The 9832-nt window shown below is 34.5% G+C and overlaps 2 protein-coding genes across 2 annotated transcripts; one reads left to right on the forward strand and one right to left on the reverse strand.

The window, feature by feature from the left end:
* Positions 1–856: 856 nt before the first annotated feature.
* apoda.1 (apolipoprotein Da, duplicate 1) lies at positions 857–3980 on the reverse strand. Its single transcript, XM_056478461.1, has 5 exons — positions 3906–3980; positions 1876–1995; positions 1656–1777; positions 1493–1578; positions 857–1378 (listed from the first exon to the last, which is right to left on the reverse strand). The coding sequence occupies exons 2-5, from the start codon at positions 1987–1989 to the stop codon at positions 1143–1145; spliced, it is 558 nt and encodes a 185-aa protein (XP_056334436.1). The 5' UTR covers positions 1990–1995; positions 3906–3980; the 3' UTR covers positions 857–1142.
* A 3637-nt stretch (positions 3981–7617) lies between these two features.
* On the forward strand, positions 7618–8941 carry apoda.2 (apolipoprotein Da, duplicate 2). The gene is made up of 5 exons (XM_056467403.1): positions 7618–7715; positions 7795–7929; positions 8045–8163; positions 8355–8443; positions 8520–8941. The coding sequence occupies exons 2-5, from the start codon at positions 7810–7812 to the stop codon at positions 8759–8761; spliced, it is 570 nt and encodes a 189-aa protein (XP_056323378.1). The 5' UTR covers positions 7618–7715; positions 7795–7809; the 3' UTR covers positions 8762–8941.
* The last annotated feature ends 891 nt before the right edge of the window (positions 8942–9832 follow it).

Consider the following 9832-nt stretch of genomic DNA (forward strand, 5'->3'; position numbering starts at 1 on the left):
GTTTGCTTAGTAAATATTTGCTAGATATTGAAAGCAAATGTACATTTTGTGACACGGAAGAAAGCATTGTTCATCTTTTTTTGTGAATGTACTTGTGTGAAACTATTTTAGACGGAAGTATGTACCTGTCCCTTAGAAAAGACAAAGGCTGATATTTGTTTAAATACTTTTGATATAAATTTCTTTTATTACAACTCTTGAAAGAAATCCAATTCTGTCTATTCTTTATTGACCAAGTCATGTTTTGTCTTTAATAGGCATAAAATACAAAAAGTATTTTAAAAGTCTAAAATGGCTTTCAATGTATGTAACCTTATATAATCTCCCCTCTTTGTTTTATTTTATTTTCTTCTTCTTTCTCCCTTCTTTAAAATGTATTATGCAGATTGTAACAACATCTCCGTCTTTTTCCAATGTTGTAGGTTTCTGTAATATATTCAGTAACTGTTTTTGAAACCAATATAAAAATGAAGTGTTTATGGATGTCATCGTAGTTGACCAATCAAATCAAAGATGTTTTAGTTCACCCAGAGTTCATCGAGAGCCGTTGAAAGCTGCACCCATATATATATATATGCATATATATGCTGCGCCATGCTTCAGTGTTTAACTGCGAAGGACTGAGGTAAGATAGTTTATTTAACCGTTTAACGATAAAAATGTAAAACAAACAATTCCCAGACGGTCAAATTTCGCCACTTTAAATCGAAAAAATTTTACAAATCATATTTGTAATCTAAATCAAGGTTACTTCAGGCCTTTCATAACAATTCATAATCGTGTTTTGTTTTTTGCGGCCACGAGGAGCTGCTGAATGTAGCCTACCACAAACAGTTACAGACTCGAGGCAAGCGTGTTCACATGGTTTTGGTTAGTGCTCTAATTTATTTTGATCAATTGGAAACTTGTGCTTTCAATTCTATAGGTACAAAAACTCCCAAAACAGATGGGGAACATTTCTATTTTGCAAATATCCTTTAACTATTTAATAACATTTTTTTATAACTGTGTACTCTAGAAAAATGGTGCCTTGAAGATCCATATAGAACCATTTAAAAAAAAGTATGCTTAACATTAAAAAGAATAATATAGTACTTTAACAGCCTACAAAACATGTCAAACACATTTCAGTTTACAGTCATTCAAAGTTTTTGGTCGCATCCCTGCTGCCTGCTCAAGATCATCCTGCTCACATCAATGTTGTTACTGGTAAAAACCTCCTTTCCATGTTCAATGGTGGCAGCAGGCAGGGATCGGGTGCGTCCCAAAATCCAAGCAAAGTCTACATGAAAGAGTCTCAAGACATCAGTGCAGGAATAGACCAGAGCCGAATTCTCATAGTCAGTGGACAAAATCCAGTATGGCGTGTAGGGCAAAACTGTCAAATAAAGAAGACATGAAATATGATGGGCATGAAGATGTTTCCTATTCATTATGAAAGAAACATGTAATTACTCATTATTTGATGTTCATAGGAAAACCAAATTCCTACCATAGGAGAAACTAATTCCAAGCTTTGCTGGGTTTCTTTTATCTTCCACCACAGCCGTCCCATCAATCGTTTTTAGCTCCCCTTTTCTAATACACAGTACATCTGTTATATAAAGCTTATACATTATACACTGGTCTTAGGTATCCATTGACTTGGTACTCACAGAATTTCAGAGCTCACTACATGAGCCGTTCCGTCCAGCTTGAGAGTGAAGTTGGTCTCAATGCATCTCCCTCGCTCAAACTGTGCTGGAAGTTTAGCGATCTCAAACCACCGGCCCATAAACTATATTGAGATACAGGCATGTAGATTGTGTGTAAATATAAGGGCTGAATGTAAGATGTCATCATGTCTTATGTTGAGTGGCAGTTAAAATTAGTTACTTTTTGTAGATTGAAGGCAGGCTGAGTTGCAGGCTCTGGGCAAGGACCCCAGTGAGGCACCTGGGCACTCATGAGGGGCAGAAAGAGGGCCAACACAACCAGAAACACCTTCATTTTACCCTTTACAAAAAAAAAAGAAAGACGAGTAAAGAATATCCGCTGCATAAAACATGTAGTAGTTGGTGGTTCATTCCGCTGTGGGTCCCCTGATAAATCAGGGACTGAGCCAAAGGGAAATACTTGACTATTTGCATGTGTTATAAACAGCATTATTAACAAACAAAACAACGGTCATTTAACGGTCAAAACAGAGAATTTTTTTTACATTATATAACTTTCCTACATATATTTTGATGCACTTTTTGCTCTATATAAAAAAAACTTTCAAAACAATTAGGACCAGTAAAAAAATAAGACTCATATTCACAAATGCTACAATTATTTGTCCAAAAATAAAACCTAAAAAAGGCAACAATTTATAATAAATAATTACAGTTCATAAAAAATGTTTTGCAGTTTGAATATTAAACAATAAGTATAAAAGGTAGCGCTTTACAATAACAGTAAAGAGTAATGTAAATGTAAATTAAACATTATTATGAATTAATGATGAGTTAAGGCATACACTAATCATGAACTAACTTCAACTACACATTCATTTGTAAATAACGGCTACCTTAATTAATTATTGGTAAATGTTTGGGCTGGGTGATTACATGTAATCTGAATCGACGTTCAAAATCTATAATCAATCAAATTTTTCCAGGTCCAGGTTTCAATTACTTTCCCTAACGTGTGTGGAGTCACATAACCCCGCTCTGTTAAGGCTGAGGCGGATTTATACTTCTGTGGTAACTTTGCATGCGTCTGATCTCTGGTCAAGTAGGACGATGGACCCATTCTTGAGCCTTATTTTGCACTACATTGATGACGATTGGAAGCAATAAATAATCATAGATAATAGATAGTGTGCGTTTCCTTCAGTTATTTTTAAAATCCTATGGGTGCATTCAAAAATTAATGCATTAATTAACATTTAAGTTTAAGCTAAATTTAAACAGCATGAACTCATGAGCTGTTAATGTATAATTAATTCATGACTTTACATGGAGGGGCAGATCATCATTAACTCATCCTTAACTACTCATGAACTCCTGTGTTTAAATTGTTGATGTTGACTGAACACTTTACTGTTGTTATTTTGTGTAAACGCAGTAGACGGACGTACATAAGGAGTTCATGAGTAGTTAAGAGTGAGTTAATGATGATGTGCCCCTACAAGTAAAGTTACAATATAATTATACATTAACTTGTCATGAGTTAGTGATAGTTTAATTAAGCATAAAGTAATGTGGTAGTTAATGCATTAATTAACTAACAATCATGTATTAACAAGTAATAAAGGCAGCTGTTTTTCACACATAAACTCCTGTGACTCATGTTGTAGTTGATGTTCATGATTAGCGCATGTATTAACTCATCATTAGTTCATAGTAAAGTAATGTTTAGTTCACATATTAACACATTATTATTGATGTACTGTTATTGTGAAGTGTTTATAAATATAAATATTTCAAAACGTAATTTAATTAGCAAGTCAGATTTTCAGCATCATTACTCAAGTCTTTAGTCTCACGCGATCCTTCAGAAATCATTCCAATATCCCAATTTGATTCTAATAAAAATAAATATGATTATCAGTGTTGAAAATCTTTTTTAAGCTTATTATTTTATTTATTTTTTTGCTAATCTTTGGTCAAAAGGAACTTAACCAAAACACATACAAATTATTCAGTATATCACTCTCTTAACATTACAAATTTCTGTACTGCAAATGTTTTGATAAATTGAATGCAGGCTAAATAAAAGTTTTGTCTTGCTGAATAAATTATTATTATTGTTATTATTTTTATCTCTAAGAAAACAGTATTAACCCCAAGCCTTTCACTTCTGACTTGTGAAGTACACACAGATTAAATTTATTGTAAAGCAACCATCAAAAGTTTGACCCCAAAACAAAAGACACTTACCTCCTAAAGTCGTGCTGAATATGCAATGGACTGGAGAGCGCCGAGTATTTATTTGAATCATGTGACTGTCCCAAGACATCTTTGTGAGTTTATTCCCAACATGAAGTAAGTTATTAAGCAAATTGAAGTCATGAGAGAATGTACCATAATGGACGAATATCTAAACTAAACCTACGCTGCTTGGTCTTTTAAATTGAACTTTTTTTTTTAAAGTTGAACTAAAATAAAGTTCAAGTTTAGGGCATGATTGTGTATGGAAAAGTAACACAGAAAGCATCTAAATCAAAAGTCTCAAACTCAATTCCTGGAGGGCCACAGCTCTGCACAGCTTTGCTCCAACCCTAATCAAACACAGCTGATTTAGGAGTGTCTAGTAGTCTTGAAGACCTTGATTATTTGAATCAGTTGTGTTTGATCAGGGTTGCAGCAAAACTGTGCAGAGCTGTGGCCCTCCAGGAATTGAGTTTGAGACCTTTTTTCTAAAGCAAGTGTTATGGTTACCTGTAATGGTTATGCTGTCAGATAGAGGGCGCTATAATGAGGCGGCTGCTCATGGTTGCCCACACCAAAAACTGTGGAAAAAAAAGTATTTCTGCAACAGATTTTTTCATTACACAAGGACCGTATGCTCACGTGTAGCTGTGTGTTTTGCATGTTGCAAGTGTTTGTGATAAGTCAAAAAACACTGGTGTGTTTGGGAAGGATTCACATGTGTCTCGACCTCCAGCTGAGGACACCACTTTGCACACGCCTTTCATAACGAAATGAATGGAAAAAACATTGTATAACATTAAAAGTTAGGAGAACCATTTCAAAAGTAAGATAGGAATGTAAATACCAAATACATCATAATTATTGATAAAAAAAAAAGCTCAATATCTATACGTGATACTAAAATAACACTGGCTTAAATGGCATAAATATGAAAATCCTTGGAAATTATAGATGTGCATAAAAATATATATATATGTTGCGGGCTATATATTTTTTGCAAATTTATTTGTTATGCATGTATATAAATAAAAAATAGTAACCTTACTGGGATGTGAAAATAAGGGATATGCCCACCCTTATATCCCACTCACCTCCACCCCCCCCAAATAAAAATACTAAATAGGTTAATCTGGAGCTGTTTTATTGTAAATAATCAGTTAAACGGTCAGTAATATGTTTTATTATTATTATTATTATTTACAAAGGATACAATAAACAGTATTCATTAGCTGTAAATAAATTAGCAGTTTAGCCTATTAAAATTAATTACTATTATAAAGACATAGAAAAAAGTTATTAAATCTCATTTCTTCACTGTATAATTTAAACATTCTGATTAAAGAGCAGTGAATTAATTTCTCATTTAGACTTTTTGTTTGATTGCACAGATCTATAATGAAAGTATTCGATTGCTTTCCTAATGTTTTATACTCATTTAAGACAAAATTAGTTGTGTTTGAAAGAAAATCCACCAAGATCGACATTTTTAGATGTTATTAGTATTATTAATTATGTGTATATGTCTGTTTAAACATGAACCCAAAACCAAGAGTGTCCACTTTCGCTCTACTTCAGATCACATGTACAGCGTCTATTAATCACTATGGAGCGCGTCAGCTGACAGTCATAAACATGATACATGAACTGACTGTTTTGAGGATTGCATAGGAGGAGCGACAGCACATGTAATGAAAAGGTAGTGAATCCAGCTGTTTTTATATTTATTTCAAAGTGTTTTCATGCCTAAATAAAATGAAAGCTCAGAAGAGATTCACATTGAAGAGTAGGGAGGCGTCCCCTGGTGGTTTGGCGGTATGGTTTGCGTATAGAAACGCTTGACTCTTTAATGTTTATTGCCACCCTTCATAGAAAGACTGAAAATACGGGAGCAATACAGGAAAATACCTTTACGATATGATAGCGGGATAGAACTGTAAAATATGGGAGAATCCCGGAAAAAATAGGAGAGTTGACAGGTTTGAGACACATGGTGCAATATCTAAGGAAAATGCTAAATTCACATTGAAGTTTGCAAGGTACAATATTTATATATATTTGAACAACTTCCTAGACTAATAAACCAAAGTTTTTAGACTTGAAAAAATTCCTTAGTTACAAAACATGAACACTTTCAATGATACTTACTGATAACTTACTGATAATAATACTTACTGGCCAGGAGAACTTAATGCGCTGCAATTTAAGAAAGCACATGCAATTATATAAAACACCAGCAAATAAAGAAATGATCTTCATCAGTTTGACAGCACATGTGTTGCAAATTGGCCACAACACAACCAAGTGAAGAAACCCGCAGCAATAGGTCACAAGTCACGACACTTGCAAATATCCACTTAACACAACGGAAATGTTTCAAGGGGACCTTGCTAAGATATGGATGTGTTATTATGTCGTGTAATCAGGATATTAAAATAAACGAAAAACCTTTCAAAGACCACCAATCACTTCACTGAGCAACAGTCACGGCATAATAACACATCCATATCTCAGCAGGGTTTGTCATGTTGTGTTAAGTGGATATTTGCAATATTGTGTTAAGTGGACCAATTTGCAGTGCGTTTCTTCACTTTTTTGTGTTGTGGCCAATTTGCAACACGTGTGCTGTGAAAATGATGAAGATCGTTTCTTTATTTGCTGGTGTTTTTTGTAATTGCACATGCTTTCTTAAATTGCAGCACATTAAGCTTTCTCGACCACCGTAGATAACACACAAACAGTGTCATGTCCAGAAAAGACATATAAATATTAATGGTTGATAAACGTTTAATTCACCATGGCTGGTAAAATAAAGTCACCAGCTTCTGACAGGTGTGGTGGAACGTGGCATCAAAACATTACTGTTAAAAACAGTCTGATTCTTCAGAAAAAAATACAGTTTTTTGAGCCAGAGATGAGTTGTACATCAGACTGGTCTATGTTTTTCATGTATCATTGTGCCTGAGAAGTTAAATAACGCTGCTGTGATAAGAACATTGTGAAAGATTTGCATGTGACGTGACCTTCAGTTGAGAATACAACTTCATGCACCTCTTTCATAACAAAAGAATGAATGGAAAACATTGTATAACATTTTAGATGCTAGAAGAAATTTGACATTCAAAATTTGTGTGAACTACAGCTTCATAATTACAGCTTTATTAATTAGTTAAATTCACCCAAACTGTCCATGCAAGATGCAGTGTAACGAAACTTCAGAATTCAACTTACTTCTACTAATGAGACTAATGGAGTTCTCAGACCTGAAATCAAAGAGAGGTGAAATCCAAATGAGAAATGACAATGAATATCCTCAGCAAAAATTGTTCTCATAAAAATATGCTAAGCTGACAGATATAATGGCACATAGACTTTGGTATTTATGTTTTGTGTTCTTTCACATCAATAAGTGTAAATTTTACTGTTACAGTTCAATTCACAATCTGTATATACTCCCACAGAAAGGAACATTTATTCATTATTAAATAACACAAAGAAAATTCATTCGAAAAATTGATGATTTGGAAAAAATGATTTGAACAACTAACAGAGCTTTAGTTTTATGGGTATGGAAAGCTACAGTCAGTCATCACTCCGTTCTTCACTCAAAACACCTTTTTCCCAAGGTGTGTTTATTTAACCTTCAACATCTGTTTGAGCAGATGCCCCGGTTCCCCAAACCTCTACTAATGAGGTTATGTCAGTTGAGGAGGTGGAGTCAGTGATATAACAAATCAATCGTCTATAAATACAGAAGTTGGTCACTGTTTGTCACAGTTCTCCACCTTGAACACAAGCTTCACTCGTGAGTCCAAACAGGTAAGATGATGCTTGGGTTTTCAGTCTCAATTTCCAGCAAAATGTTTGTCTCTGGTCTTCAAATCTGACTGTTTTCCAGGTTGAAACAGAGAGAATGCAGGCTCTTCAGGTTGTGTCTGTGACACTGCTGGCAGTGTTGGCGGTCAGCGCTCAGTCCATCGGCTCTGGAAAATGTCCACAGCCTCCTGTTCAGCAAGACTTTGATCCCACAAGGGTAAACTTTTGGTCAAAAATATTTATTAAGTACTTGTTAATATGTTCAACTGCAAACGTATGTGATTTTTCAAACGAAATGGTCCTGTTGCATAAATTTTTGTGTCTTTTGCTAGTACATGGGTAGATGGCATGAGATCATGAAGTTCCCTTCACCGTTCCAGTTGGGCGAGTGCTGTCAGGCCACTTACACCCTGAGTGACGGCATCGTCCTGGTCCGAAATGATGAGATTCTGTAGGTTCTGATCAGCACATTACATAAAATAATATCAAATAAGTTATATATTTGTTAATTTTCTGAATATTGAAAATATTTTGGATACCTGAAGCAAATTTACATTCACAATGGTTTATAAATACTCATAATATTCCTGCACTTTCTTGTGAAACCTTGAAACTTAATATATTTGATGTGAATCTCTTCAGCTCTAATGGCACCATCAACTTCATTGAGGGAACTGCCAAGATTGTAGATGCCTCAGAGCCTGCCAAACTTGAAGTCAGCTTCTTTGAAGGTGAGTCAGAACAAATCATTCTAGGCATTTGGTGTATTTATTGAAGAGTCACTGATTTGGGATCTTCCTCCTGTAGATGCTCCTCCTTCACCATACTGGGTTCTGGCCACTGATTATGATGACTACACCCTGGTTTACTCCTGCACTGATTTCAACAATCTCTTCCATGCTGAGTATTCCTGGATCATGAGTCGGAGTCGCACACTTGATAAGGAGACTGTCTCTGAGCTGCTGGACATCCTCAAATCTCATGGCATCGGTACTGAGGCTTTCACTGAGACCGACCAGAGACCAGCGCTGTGTAGCGGAATGCCCTAAAGCAGCTGCCTTTGACAGTCTACTTCTGTAAATGTGCTGTTTCTGTATATGCTGTACTCACACAGCACGAGAATATGGAGAAAATGTGAACGGTATCTACCTAATCCTATGTGAAGTACTAAAGCTGTTCCTTAATCAGCATTAATCAAACTTTGAATAAAGAACAAAATATAAATATTATTTAAATGTTTTTTGTCCTTTGTTCTTATTTGCACAAAACGTATGTAGGAAGAAACATTAAACATTTTTAAGTCATTTTAAAATGAGTCACATGACAAACTGCTTTTTTAAAGTTGTAATCCAATTTATACATTTAATAAGTTAATAATGAATATTTCCTCTCATCCTCACTGAAATAATGCACTCTCTATAGCTGCAATACTTCAGTTGAAAGCTTTAAGAAAACAGACTGCAAATATCAGGCACTTTAAGTTATATCATGCAGGTAAAAGCTGCAATATTACATCCTTATTCTGTTCAATCTGTGAAGACAAATGTTATCAACGGGGTCCTCAAGTTGTGGAAATATTGGAGGGTGAAGGGTGGGTGAGAAATACAAAGAGTGGCATTAAATCGTGTTAATTGGTGTGCTTTCTCATGGTAAAAACAAGCTTACAGTTAAATAATGCTAGAAACATAGCAATGTGCTAAAATTGTACTACCTATGTGATAAATATGCAATGCTGCTTTCTAATTTGCATAGTTATATACTAAATAGTATGTAAAAAGCATGTAAGCTGAGTATATCAGATTCATAGTTTTTAAAAAATAAGTATGAAGTCATTTAAAAGTTTTACTGAAAATCTGAAGTGTGTTTGTGAAACTTTACTTTCCATGAGTCCACTGTGACAATAACAACAAATAGCAAAATTAATATTTCCAAATTTCACTCATAAAACCCATAATCAGACTTTATAGAATAGGTTACTTTTTAAAGGTGCCATATACTGTATTGATTTAATAAGTTAAATTGTTTTCTGATGTCTACATAGTAGGTTTGTGCCTTAAGTAAGTTTAAAAAATCTTCAGAAACAGTTGTATATGCTCATTAATTGCTAGTTTAATACATAA

The sequence above is a fragment of the Danio aesculapii genome, chromosome 2 (genome assembly GCF_903798145.1).
Source record: "Danio aesculapii chromosome 2, fDanAes4.1, whole genome shotgun sequence".
In the NCBI taxonomy this organism is placed as follows: domain Eukaryota; kingdom Metazoa; phylum Chordata; class Actinopteri; order Cypriniformes; family Danionidae; genus Danio; species Danio aesculapii.

Excerpts from the sequence above, each read along its gene's own strand:
- apoda.1 (XM_056478461.1), bottom strand. The coding sequence starts at position 1,989 with ATGAAGGTGTTTCTGGTTGTGTTGGCCCTCTTTCTGCCCCTCATGAGT. Across the intron at positions 1,778-1,875 it reads CTGCCTTCAATCTACAAAAA|TTTATGGGCCGGTGGTTTGA; the intron begins GTAACTAATTTT and ends ATCTCAATATAG. Across the intron at positions 1,579-1,655 it reads GTAGTGAGCTCTGAAATTCT|AAAAGGGGAGCTAAAAACGA; the intron begins GTGAGTACCAAG and ends ACTGTGTATTAG.
- apoda.2 (XM_056467403.1), top strand. The coding sequence starts at position 7,810 with ATGCAGGCTCTTCAGGTTGTGTCTGTGACACTGCTGGCAGTGTTGGCG. Across the intron at positions 7,930-8,044 it reads AAGACTTTGATCCCACAAGG|TACATGGGTAGATGGCATGA; the intron begins GTAAACTTTTGG and ends GTCTTTTGCTAG. Across the intron at positions 8,444-8,519 it reads TGAAGTCAGCTTCTTTGAAG|ATGCTCCTCCTTCACCATAC; the intron begins GTGAGTCAGAAC and ends TTCCTCCTGTAG.